Genomic DNA, 18,657 nt, shown 5'->3' with positions numbered 1-18,657 from the left:
TGTCGGTATCCAGATAACTTGGAATAAATAGATGCAAAACCCGGATGTAGTAGGACATTATTATGGAGAGAGCATCATATGTTCGTAAACAGCTACTGTCCCATGCTGGCTGCATGCAATCCTGAACGTGTTTATTCCTGTGTAGAAATATGAGCTGATTAAGACAGAGGACATCCCCTTGCTGGAGGACTGCAAGTTTGACCCCCTGTTGGTGACCGGCATTGCCAGGAATCTGCTGTCCTTTCTGAAATCTAATGCCACCAAAGAGGGCCACACTTACTGGCTGTATAAAAGTAAGTTGACAAGCACAGGGATTGACAGCCTCGATTATCTGGTGTGTCATATTTCATTCTATGTTTGGGGCACGGGTGGCCCAGTCGTCTAAGGCGCATGATTTGCTATGCAGAGTTGCGTCCCTTGGACACGCCAGAAACCTATGATTGTGGGTTCGAATCCCGGTTCACCCCAATTATGTTTCTAGGTTTGTCAGCACCATACCAGTGCTTGTGGGTTTCACCGAAGTGGTAAATGTCTGAGACCTGCATCACTTCTGGCTTTCCTCCCACATTAAGCTGACACGCCACGATATAACTGTAATACTGCGGTGTTAAACTCAACTCACTCACTCACTCACTCATTCTATGTTGTTATTCCTCTATTGATAATCTTGCAATTCCATCTGTTAATCTGTACCTCGTGACGAAATAATGCATTTCAATGTTGACCCCCAAATCATGGGACTGACTCTGACCTCAAATATTAACTCATCACATGATCAGTATTGACCTGTCCCGTGATGCATATTGACTTGTCTGCTTGAAAACAAGATGGCGTCACATTTCATGGTTTGCAGCTAAGTTATTGCATTGAAACAGAGGATGGTTTAAAGACTTCATAAACTTCAAAGTGAATTTCGGTATAACAAAATGAATAATTACAATATGCAAAAACAAGAGCAAGACCTAAGGTCCCAACCCCTGAGGTTGTCTGACCAAAACGAGGCCACGCTGCATTATTTGTATAATACAAAGGTTCAGTTAAAAACACTGTCCTCTCATGTTAGGAACAAGCAACGTTCTCCCCAGTACAGAGCTTGATTTGTTGTGATCCGTATTGAGTTCCTGTATAGCCAAGTATTTTTTTATTAAGGATTTGTAAATCCCTAACCTCAAAGTAGATTCAAATAGAAACCCAAAACAGATATTATTTGTGCTAGCTGCCATCTTTTTTTCCAAAATGAGTCTCAATTAATGTTTGAATAATGATTCCAGATCAGGCCAGAACAGGGCTTGGAAAAAATAACCAAGATGGCAGCTGCCTAGAAACCACAATCTGCTTTTCCCCCTGATTTGATCCATATTTGGTAGTATATGATGTAGAAGTAGACTGGAAATCCTGCAGCCCCAACTTTTCTTACTCGATTTTCCATAGACTGAGGCCTGATATTGAATGATGATGATTATGATGATGATGATGATAGTGAGGATGATGATGATGACTGGATGTTCCATAGACTGAGGCCTGATATTGAATGATGATGATGATGATGATAGTGAGGATGATGATGATGATGATGATGATGATGATGATGACTGGATGTTCCATAGACTGAGGCCTGATATTGAATGATGATGACAATAGTGAGGAGGATGATGATGATGATGATTGGATGTTCCATAGACTGAGGCCTGATATTGAATGATGGTGATGATGATTGGAATGTCCATAGACTGAGGCCTGATATTGAATGATGATGATGATGATGATAGTGGAATGAGTGGAAACTGTAACTGCAGCTACAGTGATGCCAGACTAGTCTGTGTTTCACCGTGTTTATTGGTTTGACAGATGTGGACGATGATGTAGTGAAGTTGTACGACCTGACTATTCTATGCGGAGATGAGATCAAGGAAGACACCAACCCATTCGTTGTCCCTGTCGGCATCCTGCTGTACCGAGTTGCACGCAACCTGCGACAAACTGGCGGCAAGATGAAAACTGCCACCATCCGAACCCTCCTGGAAAATTGTCTGCTGCTGCTGAATGAAGAACAACATTCACAGGTAAGGAAGATATGTAGGTTGTTTGTTTCTCCGTTCTCAGCATCACAGGAAGTAAATTAAAAGTTGAAAAATAGGAGACTGCATTTGGTTAAGAATACATCTGTCAAGTTGTCTGTTTAGATCCGTGCCAATTCCACAATAAGCATGTTCCCCTTGTGAGTTATTAATGGATATTTTCCAATATTTCATCAGGAAATTGGTTCATTTTTTCCCAAAACTTGATCATCTGATTATATATGTTAGGCTGTTTTCTTAGTTTTAAGCGGGACATTAATTTGGGATAGGTGGAAAGAATCACACAAAACAATTAAAAATTGGCTTTATTTCATGTTGGTAGGAATTCAGTTTTTCATACAGACCAGAGGTCATCCTATATGTGTTATCCAGGAGTTAGAAACCATTACATTTGAATAAATAAGTATGTTTGTTAATCGAGTTATGTGCTTTGAACATGGTGTCAGTGTATAGCCTATCTTGACTTGAGTTTTGAAGCACGAGTCTAGCATAATTTATACTGTAAACCTAGCAAGTAACAGCTCATTTGAATAAGAGTATATTTCTGTATGCCTACTTCAGACAAATTGACCATGTTTAGGACAGAAAATGATTAAGATTAGATGAATTATGCCCCTTGTCACTGTGTTTTATCAGGCTCCTTCCTAGCGCGTGACACCTTCGTTACCAGTGTGGGCGCGGCCATTACAAGAATCTTGAAATTTGCCCTCAAACCCCAAATGTAGTAATGTTTATAATTTTGTTTATGTCTTTTGAAATGCCATCATACTTCATTTTGAAAAGGTTTACGACTGAATATGTTTTTCAGATGAATTTACTTTGTTCTTTTAATTATCAGATTGGTTTGAGATTGCAGACAATCGAAAAATCAACCAACTTCTCCCATACATTCTTACTATATCATTAACATGATAGTTTAAATGAAATAGGACTTCAAATTGACAAACAAAGAAAAGTAATTTAGCAGGGGTAAGTGTATTCAGCATCACGACAGTCGTCACTTGTTTGTAAACATAATGGTCAATCGGTTGCGAGTTCAACTCCAAGCATGGTTGGGGCCACCTATCACAGTGGGGAGTTTTGACTGGTGTCAGCGATAGTATAGAGAGCTCCGCGAACAAGCTATCGCTGTGAGGAGCTTGTGTGTTTTATGTAATATTCAGACGACATGTAAACCTGATAACAATGATTGCAGTCTTCGACCTTTGCCACTAGTCCATAGCCCAAGTCAATAAGTTCTGTTTGGTCTAGTAAGTTCAGCTGACAATAGCCCATACCATAACACTAGAAGTTTCTGAAAATGATGCTTAGAGCCAAATTCAAACTTGTAGACTCAGGACTTCTTGGCACAGACTGTGATTATCATGTTTAATGAATGCAGACTTGATTGTGGAGATGCTGATTGTTTTATGATGCACGTTTAATGCGACCTTCATTTGACCTACTTATCTGATTGTACATTCAAATATACATCCCACAACCCCCGCGAAGATTCTGGGTTAGAATTGGTCTTCAGCAACCCATGCTTGCCGTAACAGGCGTCTATGCTTGTCGTAAGAGGTGACTAACAGGATCGAGTGTTCATGCTCGCTGACTTTGTTGATGCATGTCATCGTAGACAAACGTTGTAGATCAATGCACATTATGTCAATCGCTAGATTGCTTGGTCCAAACTTGATTACATGCAGACTGCTGCATATAGCTTATAGCTTGTCAACTCAAATACGTTTCAAGGCGTCAACAGCGATAATCTGACCATGGATGCTGTTAATAACCGTGAGCTGAGCGATCTTCCGATCGCTTCACACAGAATTTCGCTGAAATTAATTAAAACAATATCAAAAGAAATTTTGAATAACATTAATGAAATAAGTTAAAAACATAAGTCCAGATATACAATGAACACTTTTTATAACCAGACAGTAGAATTACATGATTAATTTGCGTACTTTAGTATGGATTCTTTGACATGGTATTTCCAGTGTTATGTGCTCACAGTAGTGTCTTTGCGTTGGGGAATAAACCCATCAAAACTCAACATGGCGTGCACCCCCTTGTACACAGCTGTGGTTTTTGGGGGAAAAAAGTGTGCACTAGGGCCTATACTCAAAATGTTATATTGATGAGTAAAACAATAAACAAACAAAACATACCACAAGAACCTTTGTTAAAAGGCTTCTTTGTGAGGCATTGTTATGTGGTGGTGATGATAGATGTGTGGTGTCAGATTTTGAAGGTGATTCTTCCAATACTTGAATGCCTTGTTCCCAGGTCTGCACATCAGCCAACTATCTCCTGTCTGATTTGTTTGTGCCGGACAGCTCCATGAGAGACGTGTGGTGTCACGAGGAGAACAATGATTCGGATGAGGACACAGAGGAGTCAGGCACGGTAAGTGAACAATTCCATTAAAATGAAAGAATCTCAGGGATGGATCTGGACCTGCTTAGAGGTTGATATGAACTGAATACTTCCATTGTTAAAATGAAGTTTCATTGATATAAGATCTTAGTTCTCGCTACCGCTAAACAATGATCTGAGAGCATCTCAATATTGGGTCATGTCGGAACTACTTTTCGTGAACCTTTACCGACCAATGATATGACTAACATGAAGTGAAGATTAGCCAATCAGAAAGCAGCTTTCTCAAGCTTTACGGCACTTTTCAACTGGTGTCATTTCAAACTTTGATTAGAAAAATATTTTTACAAAGATCCCGGTTCAAAATTTGAAAACTGACCAAAAAAGCATTCCGGAATGGCTGACATGTGTCTGAGATTGTATGTCAGCAAAGTCTCTACCGTTCAAATGTTTAACCCATTGAAAGAGAGATAGACAAAAGCTGTAACTGTCATTCAGAATACCTTGCACGATTAGAACACACATTCCGACTGTCACTTTCCTGATCTGGTCAGAGAGGAGGTCAGGTAACCTAGTGGTTAAAGCGTTTGCTCGTCATGCCGAAGACCTGACCTGGGTTCAATGTGTGAAGCCCATTTCTGGTGTCCCCTGCCAAGATATTGCTGGAATATTGCTAAAAGTGGCGTAAAACCATACTCACTCACTCACTGATCTGGTAAGCCACGCTGTGATTGGTCGTATGAAAGGTTGTTCTGATGTGACCGTAATGGGATGTCCTCAGATCTTTGTTTAATGGTAGAGAGAACTAAGATCTGATTTTAATGAGTATGTAGAATGAAGAAAATCCCAGGGATTGATTTCGGCCACGTTAGAGGCTGATATTCGGCCTCAAATCTGCAGCCATTGTCAGTTACAATTCGCAGCAGGGAACTAAATATTTCCCAATTCATGTTAATATAGTTCTGACTCAGATTATGGCTTGGTAGAAGCGTCTTGTATTTCACTAACAGGACCAATAAAAAGGAAGAAGCTTTAATGCTTGGAGTTTTATACATTGAATGCAGTGTTAAAATACATCATGTACATATTAACTGAGGCTTAAAAGAATTTGTTCTCAGGCAGTGAGTTTTGAAAATGTAGTGCAGGTGGGTTATTTTATTTTTATTTTTTTGGCTTGTTCAAACTATTGTGAACCAGATAAACAGTTGTGTACAATCAACCTGGGAATCAACCGTATGGAAATTAAAAACCAAATGTGCCCCGGACTTTATGATGGTGTGGACGTTGCCTGAGAATCAAGACTATAATTTTGTTTGGCCTTAGAAATCCCATTATGAACAATAACACAAAAACATATCCCAATTTGCCTGCAAGGGGAATGTCTGAATGTCTGAAAATCATGATATATGAGGTAGAAATGTCAGAGTTGGAAAATCTCTTGAAAAGGCTATTTTCTATAAATAATAATGATTTAAAATTGTAAACTTTCAGAAAGGTTACATTGATCCCGAGTGGTTCTGACAATAACCAATGTTAGATGCTAGTCCTGGTGTATTTTAATCTTTGGTAACATAATAAACAAGACAATAGTCAGATTCTCAGTGTATTGTGTGCAATATTGCAGAGAAAGTAAACAAGGGAGGTAACTCAGTTTTACACATCATTTGGACTTATTTTCAGCTGAGTAATTGAACCAATGTGTTTGAAAATTTATGGTTACTCCCCAAAGACTACGCAACATGTTGCCTGGTTCAAATATGGTAGATGAATCTGGTTCAAACACAATCTGTCCTTGAACATGTGGCACCATGTTGAAAGTGTGGGATATTTTATGAGAGCTTTGTTCACTATTTTTGTTACATAATTTCTATGCAATTTTTTACGTCAACCTTTTTTGCGTCATTCTCATGAATATTGTGTGTTCCAAAATCACTATTTGAAGAATTGGTGAAACAATTTCTTTGGTTATTTCATTGTATGGCTCTAGACTAGACTATTTGTCTTAATTATTATTTCAATTGGTGGGTTGAAATTATTATTTATTGCTATTAGAATTATGTACATAATCTTTCTACTTCACAGAAACATTTGTAGGTTTTTAATGAACACACCATTGCCTGTGCTGAAGTAATTCTTCCTTGATGGTAATTCACTTAATTATCTTAAGTTCATTGAGTGTGCATGAATGGTTGATCCTAGGTAGTTGAGGTCAGAAGGGTATTATGCCAGTTGTAACAAGGTAAACAAGGCGACATATCTCATGCAGACACATGAACTCCCATTCATCATACGTATGAACTACGAAGGATCAGAGATGAAGGGGGAAAATTACATTCTTGTAATTTGCTGTTTATTCACATTGAACATGTCCCTCATTTGCATGTTTACTTCATTGTTATAAAATTAATTATATCTTGTTCTAATTAACTGCCATTCTTTTGTATATTGTGTAATTAAGTAGGAAGATATTTGTGGTTAAATTCTAAATTTATTTCCTAAATTACTTTTACTATAATAATGATAAGAAAATTTCTAGGTCACATTGACCCATATATTTGACCTTGACCTACTTTTTAAGATGAATATTTATTTGGACCAATCATTTGTTGAACAATTATCCTCTCATCAACTTTCAGTTTGAGAACTCTGATATACTCAAGAATTAAATAGAAAATAAATAATGACATTGTTTAATGTGCAGACATCAGACGAGGAAAGCGAGGTGAAGACCGAAATATCCCTGGGGCTGAATGATCTGTGTAGGATAGACCGCACTGTGCGTCGTGCCTGGCGGGTTCCTCGTACACATGCTATTGCAGGCACGGTGGAAGAACGGTGTCGAGATGGACTCAGCTATATTAGGAAGGTAAGCTATATTAGACATATTCTGATGAAAAAGAATAAAAGAACAAGGCATTAGTTTAGAAAAATGTTTACTGCTGTGCAATATAAATTATCAAAATAATACACATTGAATATTAATCATAAAAATATTTGGTCTGTTTCACAGACGATTAGAAATGTGTCAACATCTTTCCTTCTGACAAGTAACCCTAATTGTGTAATGTAAACCTAGGCTAACTGTAGACATCTAAAGCTACACTATGACTCTACTAGATACTGGTGAGCTTGCCAGATATCATCTTCCAGAGGCAAGAGCATCCACTCGCCTTTTTATTCCACCCTTGCCACATCAAGCCCACTTTCCTGTGCTAAATATGACTGGCATATCGCACATATCGATAGTCCAATCAGAGAACTTATAACAAAATCAACATCCACAACTGATACACCTTTCGCATGAAAGTGATTTACCGCTGCCTGCTGAATATGTCTTTTTCATCGTTTTAAACCCTCCAACGATTGCCTATGTTTTTGTGTCAGGGGTGAAATCGTAAATGCTTTCGTTATCTGGTTAGATCGGCACCTATGGTAGTTGTAATCTTTGTGAAGCTATACGAGATAAGAACAGTGATCTGATTGGATATCGCGTTTTCATCACAAGGGGCACAGCTTGTGACCTACGCGAGGTGGCACCAGAGTCGAGCCAAGAAAAGTGGCCTTGTTGTGGCAAGGGTAGAAATTAAGCTTTGATATAGGCTAGAGGACACACTTGCCTAGGGAGGATGGCCAGCTGTTGAATAGTGGGAAGACTGAATGGTGGATTCCTGTCATGTGTGGTCGGCAAGGATATTAAGGGATAGAGCTGGAATATCACTGACTGTGGTATGATACTGACTCACATTTTGACCCATCTAGGGCCTGGACTGCCTCGGCAAGGATCTGTCCAATCTCAAAACCAAGGAACCACACAAAAGTAGCAGCATCGTGGAGGAGCAGGCCACGTGCAACCAGAGCGAGGCCATTCCACTTCACTACGAACCGCTGAGCAAGAGAGAAGAGAAAAGAAACAGTCTCCAGGTGACCATTGCCATGCCGACAGACACCAAGGCATCTTGGCACCAGCTGTCCAAGTCTCTGCTACTGAGGAAGGGTGCCATGGCCTACTATGCCCTAGCCAAGGAACACATGTCAGTTAAGAAGTATGGACATGCACTCAAGCATGTGAGATTCGCATTACACTGCCTTGGTAAGTTCTTGAGTGTTTGTGATGACAAGTTTCCCTGTAGTTGTATTTATTTTGTTTGGAGCGCAGTGGGGATTCTGCAATCAATATGGTCCTATGTAACTCATGCTGCTTGTAAGATAGCGTTATAAAGAGGATCAGGTAATTAGATATGTATAACCTTGTTGATGGTACATATGTCATACTATAAATCCTGAGTTAGAAACTATCACAGTCCACGAAAGCCAACCTGAACGTTATCAAATGGTTAAGAGGGGGCACAGGTGGCCCAGTTGTCAAAGGCGCCGCGATTCGCTGTGCAGAGTTGCGTCCTTTGGGCACGCCAGAAACCTATGTTTGTGGGTTCAAATCGGCCATTTGTCTCAGTACAGTTCTTGTTTGGTGTTTCTCTGGATGGAGACAATAGCACAAAACATGCATTATGTTTTCTGTTATGCATTTTCAAAGGGGTCAGTATATATCACCCTGAGAACAAGTTTGCTGCAGATAGCTGCAAGGTTCTTGATGCTATGTTAAGCAAGACTCACTCACTCACTCACACCCTCACTCACTCACTCACTCACTCACTCACTCACTCACTCACTCACTCACTCACTCACTCACTCAACCACCCACCCACTCACTCACTCACTCACTCACTCACTCACTCACTCACTCACTCACTCACTCACTCACTCTGTATCCTGCAGATGCGATGAAGAAGCTGGTGCCCAGCAAGGAGGGGGAGAACCGCGAGCTGCTGATGCTGATCCTGGAGCTGGCGGGGGACATCCATCTCCTCATCAGCCACATCAGTCGGGGTTTCGAGGAACACAAGAGAGACTACGGGGATATGTCGGAGGAGGATGCAGTGGTGCTGGATGCTGCGCAGAACGTCATACCTAACCCAGGTACAACCAAACGGGGGTAAAACTAGCACTGGGAATTGCTTTGGGTTTTATACTTCATCATAATTGCATGGTGTCATAAAATGATGGCTTGGGACATTGCTCAGAATATCAATCACTTGTTTGTTTGGTCCAGAATTGATTAATTACAGATCACCATCATATTTGAAATATCACTGAGGGCAACACATCTGTGAATGTTAATACCAATTTTCTTATTTCTTGGGCCAAAAGAGACCCACAGCATATCCTTTCTGTAATTTCACCATAGTGGCATCTCCAGTTACCAAGTGTATTTTATCTTCATTGTAATATGATTAGGATCCATAGCCCCCAGAAGTGACAGCATAGAATCTGGCATTAAACAGTGAATGGTTGAGTGGCTACAATAACCTCACCTACATTATAACCCGCTCAAACTTCATTCCTTGGTAGTGTCTTTCAGTGATTAACACTGTACATACAGATCCTGTTTTAGACGTACTGAAGTAAATATTACAATGCTAAGTCAATGGTCAAAGGAAACATCATTTGTGAATGATTTTCTGTGTAGATTTTAGGTTAAACAATGCAAATGATATCAACACTTTTTGTTTATTTTACCTAATAAAGCGGAACACAGAAATAATATTGCAGTACGTATTGTGTGAAAAGTGTATTGCAGTGTACTAGTAGTACTGTGCAGTCCTACCAATCAGCACATTCATGTTGAGTTGTTGTCTGTGATGCAGAGTACTCGTGGGTGTACACGTGGACGTTGAGCATGGAGCAGAACCTGGTACACAGCAGCCGCTGCTACGAGCTGGCCTACCAGATAGGGACCAAGGTCAAGTGTAGTAAGGACACACGGGTCAGTCTGTCCAAGCGTCATGGCAACTCCCTCAACGAGCTGGGTGTGTGGTACATGAACCAAGCCCAGGTCTTCTTGCAGTCAGGTAGGTAGCAAACACCTGGTAGACAGGCTGGACCAGTAGTCAGGTGTGACCAGTAGACAGGCTTGACCAGTAGACAGGTGTGACCAGTAGACAGGCTTGACTAGTAGACAGGGTGTCCAGTAGACAGGCTTGACCAGTAGACAGGCTTGACCAGTAGACAGGCTTGTCCAGTAGACAGGCTTGACCAGTAGACAGGCTTAACCAGTAGACAGGTTTGTCCAGTAGACAGGCTTGACCAGTAGACAGGTGTGACCAGCAGACAGGCTTGACCAGTAGACATCCTTGACCAGCAGACAGGCTTGACCAGTAGACATCCTTGACCAGCAGACAGGTGTGACCAGTAGACAGGTGTGACCAGTAGACAGGCTTGACCAGCAGACAGGCTTGACCAGTAGACAGGCTTGTCCAGTAGACAGACTTGTCCAGTAGACAGGCTTGAATAGTAGATGGGCTTGGTCAGTAGACAGGTGTGACCAGTAGACAGGTGTGACCAGTAGACAGGTGTGACCAGTAGACAGGCTTGAATAGTAGACAGGCTTGACCAGTAGACAGGCTTGACTAAAAGACGGTCTTGACCAGCAGACAGGTGTGACCAGTAGACAGGCTTGACTAGAAGACGGTCTTGACCAGCAGACAGGTGTGACCAGTAGACATCCTTGACCAGTAGAAAGGTGTGACCAGTAGACAGGTGTGACCAGCAGACAGGCTTGACCAGTAGACATTCTTGACCAGCAGACAGGTGTGACCAGTACACAGGCTTGACCAGTAGACAGGTGTGACCAGTAGACATCCTTGACCAGTAGTTAGGTGTGACCAGTAGACAGGTGTGACCAGCAGACAAGTGTGACCAACAGACAGGCTTGTCCAGTAGACATACTTGACCAGTAGACAGGTGTGACCAGTAGACAGGTGTGACCAGCAGACAGGCTTGTCCAGTAGACAGGCTTGACCAGTAGACAGGTGTGACCAGCAGACAGGCTTGTCCAGTAGACAGGCTTGTCCAGTAGACAGGCTTGAATAGTAGACAGGCTTGACCAGTAGACAGGCTTGACCAGTAGACAGGCTTGACCAAAAGACGGGATTGACCAGCAGACAGGCTTGACCAGCAGAAATGTGAATTAAATGGTTTCGGGAAAATGGTTCAACTATCATGATGTAATTGTGAGGTTGGTTATTGTTATGACCGTCCTGATGATGTTGCTGTGTGTCTGCAGGTGCCATTGAACCATCCGACAAGATGAAGGAATTGTGGGAGAAGAGTCAGACATGTTTCTCGTCGGGGATCCTGGCGTTCTCCAACATCCATGACAAGGCCAACCAGGCCCTGCTGCTGTCCAACAGCGGCCGACTGATGCGTCTGTGTGCCCAGTGCTACACACAACAAGCCATGCAGCAGGCCCGCCCAGAGTTCAGCCTGCAGGAGAAACACTACTACTCCAAGGTAGCCTCATTCCAGCCACTTCTCGTTACAATTCATTAAAATCAGTTCTTTTCCTTTTCCTCCAATACCCTACGAAGGAGGTTGTGTCAGGCGAACTTTCCACTCTGATTATCAACATTGAGGCTTCTGAGTTGTGGGTATAAGCAATTGAAACATCGAGAGCAGCTTATCTGATTTCAGTTTCTTAAAAAACAAACAAAAGGGCAGTTCAGAATGAAAATTATAAAGGCAGCACTGTTAAACCTGTGGAAAACTGTTAAAAACTTTGAAGAAAATCATTTGTGTGCAAATACCATGATCTGTTGAGAGTCAGTAACCATCAACTATCTTCTTTCGAATGATCAACTGTTTCTCTTATACGTGATGTAAGTCGTATATGTTTGAACCAATAACAAAGTCATGCCACATTTTCATGTGCAAAATGACAATAAGTGTAACAGAAATTTTAATTTGAAGGGGCTTCATTTTGGGTGAATGATAGGTTGATCCTTGAAATTTGAATTTTGTGACTGAGAAACTGTATGTATATGTTTACTACTGTTTGTTATTGTTCCACAATTGTTATCCTATTGCAATAGCTGTAACACTATTGCAGTGGTGTGAGGTGTTCCACATCCACGGTGTACCTCCTCATCAGGGCTGGGGCCAGTGGTTAGTAGAGGAGAAACCATACAGCAAGGTCACGATACATAGGTCATGATACACAGGTCACGATACATAGGTCACGATACATGTCACGATACATAGGTCACAATACACAGGTCACGATACACAGGTCACGATACACAGGTCACATTACACAGGTCACGATACACAGGTCACGATACATAGGTCACAATACACAAGTCATGATACATAGGTCACGATACATAGGTCACGATACACAGGTCACGATACACAGGTCACGATACATAGGTCATGATACATAGGTCACGATTCGATATGTACCGTGACATGCATATTTATATCAAATCACATGGAAACTTCTTGACAATAAATATTTCAGAGCAGGTTCAAAAAGTAAAGCTAGCTGTAGACACAGGTTCGTAGCGGCTATTTTCAGTAGTGAACTTGAAAGGCTAATTACAGCACATCTTACAATATTTGACCGACAAAAATACCAGGGATAATTAAACAAGTAATAATTTATTTCCGTAAGTGTATTGTCTTGTATCGGCACAGAAAATACGTATTGTGTATGGTATCATCACATAAAACCTCACGATGCACCGATGTATCATTTCACCACTAGTGGTTAGAGTGTAGTGGTTAAAGCCTCCGCAATCCCCAATCTCTGCTGAGTGAGTATGAGCTGATATCCCCACCCATGAGTGTCGAAGCTTGGGCATGAGCCAGAGTGGAGCCCCTCGGGGGAAGATCTTGGTGGTAGTAGCATGTATTCAAAGTCTACCAGGCCTAACAGTTCATTTACATTATAACAAGACAAATATTTTCTTATCCAGGCAGTGGACTATTATCAGAATGCTCTCATCGTCCTTGGCCCAGGGGAGAGAACTCCCAATGAACTCCGAGACATCCGAGAAGCAGTGAAGTGGGACCTGTCCACCACCTACTTCAACATGGCCATGCTGCTACAAGACTACCCCCCACACTCGAGTCAGACTCAGGAGGAGGTGAGGGGCAACATTACTATTTCTTATAATATACTACGCAAAAGAAGTTAAGGACACCTTATTCTTTCCCATTACTGTAGTTAATCTGTCATAAAAAGAATCAAGTGTCCCAGAACTTATTTTGAGTAGTATATTTTTGGTGGAAGTAAAAGCAATATAAATCTCAGTGAAATAACACATTATGCTAGAACTTCTTTCAGCCTTTCACACTGACACCATAGTTTTCAGACTAGGTACTGTGAAAAGAATTATATAATAATTGAAATATATGTTTTTTTATGTTATATAACATGTTGATCTCTTCTCATGATTTGGAAAGGTTCCCCAGGTTAGGTTAGAAAATGACTAGTTTTGGAAGGTCAATAGCAGGAACTTTGCCAGACCTGCTCAGAGGCCGATATTTGGCCCAAAGTCTGCAGCAGATGTCAGTAATAATACCCAAATTGGAAATAAAGATTTCCCGATTCATGTTAATATGACTAATGTAATGGCTCCGTGGAGTCATCATGTATGGCAGTGACAACAGGCCAATAAAGTGGAAGAGGCATTAATGCTTTGATTTAAATTATCACACTGAATGTAAAGTTAAAATACCTCAGAAGTTAGGAGTGAATGAGTGAGTATGGTTTTTCACCTCTTTTAGCAATATTCCAGCACTATCATGATGGGGCACACCAGAAATGGGCTTTAAATATTGTACCCATGTGTGGAATTGAACCCAGGTTAACCACTAGACTACCCCACGGCCAACCAAATTTAGGAAAAAAGATTCCGTAAATACAATCCCAATTTTGAACAAAATATGATTTTCTTGTCAATTTGGCTGTCATGGGCTCTTCCATTATAATCGTAGATATATCCCTGCACTCGACATGCTAGATGAGATTAACATGATTGAAGCCAAAATTCTTTAAAATGTTTGGAATTTGTAACTGGAAAATGAAGGCACTTCTTAGAAGAGTTTTCCATACACTAATTATCTATGTTAAATGTGAAGAAAATAATATTCAATCATAACATATTGATGGCACAACGGACGCATGTGATGTCAGTGCTGACCTCATGGAATTGGCTTTAGTGTCTGTGTCATGTAATTGTATTTGATCTAGGTTGAGAAGAGTGTGACTGAGCTGATGAATAAATCCCTCAAGTACTGTGTTCCTAACAACAAGTCGGACACAAATCAGCTCGTACAACAGTTCCGAGCTGCAACCATCAACCACCGACTGGCCTCGCTGTACCACCACTCCTACATATCCCAGGTAATCAGACTCCGCAATCTCATTAACATCAGGGCCCGTTCCACTTAGAGATCACCATGACAATAAAGTGGTGCAGTTTTTTTTAATTAACATTCGGTTCTGTCCATGTAAGTTCATTTATGAGACACAGAAAATAGATAGGCTGGTCTGAATGCTTCACTCACTAATACCAAGAGACCCGTGAAGACCCGGGGTAGAATAGGTCTCCAGCAACCCATGCTTGTCGTAAAAGTCGACTATACTTGTCGTAAGAGGCGACAAACGGGAACAGGTGGTCTGGCTTGCTGACTTGGTTGATGCATGTCATCTTATCCCAATTGCAAAGAGGGATGCTCATGATGTCAATCTTTGGATTGTCTTGTCCAGACACGATTATTTAGAGACCGCCAAAGATCTGAAGACATCCCATTAGGGGTCACATCAGAATGACCTTTCATCTGGCAAATCAGTGCGTCGCTTACCAGATCATGAAAGTGACATTCGGAATGTGAATTCTGATAATACAACCTAGAAAACTTCAACACAGGGTATTCCGAAGGATAGTTACGGGTTTAGCGACTGAATCCATCCAATGTAGAACATCTATTAGCCATTCCAGAATGTTCTTTTGTTCTGGTTTCAAATTTGTAATCCAGAATTTGTCAAAATATGTTTCGAAGCGTAGTGGCCAATTTGAAGTTAGTGCCATAAAGCACGAGAAAGCTGCCTTCTGATTGGCTAATGTCGACTTCTTGTCAGTCCTTCTATCGGTCGGTCAAAGTTCGCACAAGGACGGTCTGACATAACCCGTAATCAGATGTCCTCATATCTTTGTTTAGCGGAAGCGAGAACTAAGATCTGATTTTAATGAGATTGGACACTAGGGGGATACGATCTCAGCACCTGGCACTTGCTGGCCTGGTACTTTTGACCGCTTGCCCATCCCGCCCCTATGACCACAGATATTTCTTCAATGCACTGAACACACCAGATACTGACATTCCCCCTCGGACATATTTCTTGATCTGAAACTTGTTCATTGAACTCAATAATTACTATTGTTCTTAATACTGCTCTGCGTTACGCTATTTACCACTGTAAATCCTGCTTCATTTCTGGTAGTGACCTAGAATGTTGACTTCCACAGACAAATGACCAGAAGAAGCGCCACCTACGTCAGTTGGCAGATAACCACTACGACCGAGCGTTCCGGCTGTTCCAGCAAGCTGAGTCCCACACAGAACTGCTGCGCGTGCAGCTGGAGAGGGTCGCCATGTTGGAGGCTGCTCTGCAAGGTATACAATGTCCACACACTCTTGTTATCCCCCGTCACAAAGTGGAAGGGTATGTGTATTGTCTGTCCGTCCATCACGTTTCGTTTGCAGAGCAGACTGAAAATGCCGTAGTGCTCCTTCCCGTAGTAGATCTTGAAAAACGTACAATATTTCTTCACCAAATTTGGCACATAGATAGGTCTAGTGCTAAACTGTGCCTTTTGATAGTTCAGGATTTTTGAGAGAGTAAGTATGGTTTTACACTGCTTTAGGCAATATCACAGCAGGGGACACCAGAAAAGGGCTTCACATTGTACCCATGTAAGGAATCAAACCCAGGTCTTCGGCGTGACGAGCGAATGCTTCAACCACTAGGCTACCTGACCGCCCTAAGGACTTTTGATAAAAAAATAGAGTTTCCATAACAACGACTTTGACTTAGACTGAAAATGATGGTAGTGTTTGTTTCTGGAGCAGATCTTGAAAAGCATACAATATTTCTTGCCTTGCACACAACCAGACATGTCATATTAAAGGGGATATGAGTATTTCATGCTTGTTTCGATTTGTGCTTGTTGATTTGCTGATTCAACTAACCAAAACCAAAATCATATCAGTTATTTGCTTAACATTAGGGAAGTGTGGCAGTGAAGGGAGATGGACCTACATCCAGAGGTCCCTCCTGATATTTCAGCTTATACATAAGTGGACAGTGGTCACTCTTCCTGAGCTATTTGCCCAATGACAGGACATTGTAAAATAAATGGGAGTGTGTGCTGCAATCTGTTAGGTTGAAAATCCATGTCAACCCTGTTCTTGTTGATATAGCAGATCCTGGCCTACCAAGGCATGCAACTTGGTGGCACTTACAGATGTCTTCAAATAAGGTCCTTTTGGGGGACACTGGTGGCACTGTCATCTATGAAGCTTGAAGTAGCTGTTTAGAGTTGCCTCCCTTGGTCATGCCAAGATCCGCTGATCATGGGTTCTCTTCCCAAATTCGTATGATCCTTGCTTATTATTGTTGATCACTGACTCACACTTAGGTGCTTGTCATCTATTTGTGAATCCATTCATACTTTGTGTAAATTCATGATGCTGAAGTGAAGGTAGGAGGTGTACAAGGCTGACTGTATTTTTCAGGCCAGTCAGTAGCCAAGTCTCGTCTCCGCTCCATCAGTGCGATCTCCGGCCTGCTGGGCTCCTGTGCAGCCTCGGTCAATGTGCTGGCCACTCCAACGGAGGAGGCTCTGGACCAAGGGGAGAAGTCCGAGGAGGATAGTCTGAGCATCATCCTGGAGTCTCGGATACAGTTTGTTTTTCTACAACTCGTCAAATGCTACAGCTCGGGGATCAAGAGGTGAGGCTGTATGGAGGAGTGAACTTACTTGGGCACTGTTCCCTAGTGATCCTAGTGCTAAATTGGTCATAACTCTCATGCTTAGATAGAATTACAGTCATATTAGCACAAACATTATTTGTGGAATGTGGCCCTGGGCTCCAGGGAATTGTCTGAGTCATTGAGTATTTACGTTCATGTTATTATAGACATTGGGCATTTATGGTTTACTTTGGGCTATGTTGTCACTTGGATCATTGGGGCGATCAGGTAGCCTAGTGGTTAGAGCGTTTGCTCGTCATGCTGAAGACCCGGGTTTGATTCCCGACATGGGTACAATGTGTGAAGTCCATTTCTGGTGTCCCCCGCCGTGATATTGCTGGAACATTGCTAAAAGCGGCGTAAAGCCATGCTCACTCACTCACTTGGATCATTAAAAGTCCATGCTATGATATGAGCTGGAACACTGTAAAATGGAATATCACATCCCATGGATTTGTATAGGATTCCTAACCTAGTGCCCCTGGCATGAAAATTGAAAAACAAATTATTTGGTTCAAAATTGGGATTTTAAGAAGTCCTTATTTTCTTAACTTCAGAGGTATTTTCACATTGCATTCAATGAATAATGTAAATTAGAACTCTTTAATGGTCCTGTTGTCAGTGAAATATGAGACACCTCAAGAATCACATTAGTTACTCCTGTAAACCTGAATTGGGAATATTTTCTTACATATGCGGCAGACTTGGGGTAGATTATTGGCCTCTGAGCAGATCTAGATGAACCCACGAACCCTGTCTCACGTGACCATTATTTGTTTACAGCAAGACAGACATGATGAGCAGGTTAAAGGCAGCCTATGCAAGGAGCCTTCAGAAGGTTGACAAGCAAAAGTGTCTTCGATCTCGATGGGCCTGGATTAGAACACTCCTGTGTGATCTGCAGAATCTTCATGACAGCATTACCAAAGATACAACATGACGTACAACAGAATACATCAAGTGTACATGCTCCTGTATGATCTGAAGTCTTCATAACAGCATTGATTTTATACCAAGGATACAACATGGCATTCGGTGTAGGGCAGGCATGAGTCCCAACATACTACCCGGGTACCCAACCCCCTATTGCCCGACCCTACCCGGGTACCCACTGTAGGTCTCAAGAGTGGGGAACACAATGTCTAATTGGGAATAGTTTAACTGTAGCCCTGGCAAAAACTGTTTAGATACATGTATGAAACCAGAGACCATATAATAGATATATGGTCTCTCATGAAACTGCAAATCATGCGTACACTGAAGTTGATTGAAGCTTTATCTTGACTCCAACATATACAAGTCAAAAGGAATGTGTGCATCATCATAAAGAAATGGGAA

At 41.6% G+C, this 18,657-nt stretch overlaps 1 protein-coding gene and 1 non-coding gene across 3 annotated transcripts in view; one reads left to right on the top strand and one right to left on the bottom strand.

The window, feature by feature from the left end:
- LOC139451667 (erythroid differentiation-related factor 1-like) overlaps positions 1–18,370 on the top strand; it is a 78,268-nt gene extending 59,898 nt beyond the window's left edge. For both annotated transcript variants that reach the window (XM_071232988.1, XM_071232989.1), the window contains exons 10-22: positions 146–293; positions 1,849–2,063; positions 4,350–4,469; positions 7,141–7,305; positions 8,199–8,529; positions 9,216–9,416; positions 10,145–10,348; positions 11,563–11,789; positions 13,253–13,423; positions 14,533–14,685; positions 15,812–15,959; positions 17,082–17,298; positions 18,103–18,370. In XM_071232988.1, coding sequence (XP_071089089.1) covers positions 146–293; positions 1,849–2,063; positions 4,350–4,469; positions 7,141–7,305; positions 8,199–8,529; positions 9,216–9,416; positions 10,145–10,348; positions 11,563–11,789; positions 13,253–13,423; positions 14,533–14,685; positions 15,812–15,959; positions 17,082–17,298; positions 18,103–18,259 — 2,457 coding nt within the window. In that variant the 3' untranslated portion in view covers positions 18,260–18,370. The remainder of the gene's footprint in view (positions 1–145; positions 294–1,848; positions 2,064–4,349; positions 4,470–7,140; positions 7,306–8,198; positions 8,530–9,215; positions 9,417–10,144; positions 10,349–11,562; positions 11,790–13,252; positions 13,424–14,532; positions 14,686–15,811; positions 15,960–17,081; positions 17,299–18,102) is intronic.
- On the bottom strand, positions 6,647–6,748 carry LOC139453434 (small nucleolar RNA U13). Its single transcript, XR_011652422.1, has one exon. It is a non-coding gene; the product is annotated as a small nucleolar RNA U13 (small nucleolar RNA).
- Positions 18,371–18,657: the final 287 nt, after the last annotated feature.

Source organism: Haliotis cracherodii, unplaced genomic scaffold (genome assembly GCF_022045235.1).
Source record: "Haliotis cracherodii isolate W230 unplaced genomic scaffold, xgHalCrac1.p SCAF_9, whole genome shotgun sequence".
NCBI classification, from domain to species: Eukaryota; Metazoa; Mollusca; class Gastropoda; order Lepetellida; family Haliotidae; genus Haliotis; species Haliotis cracherodii.
This window is presented reverse-complemented; position numbering and strand designations above follow the sequence as displayed.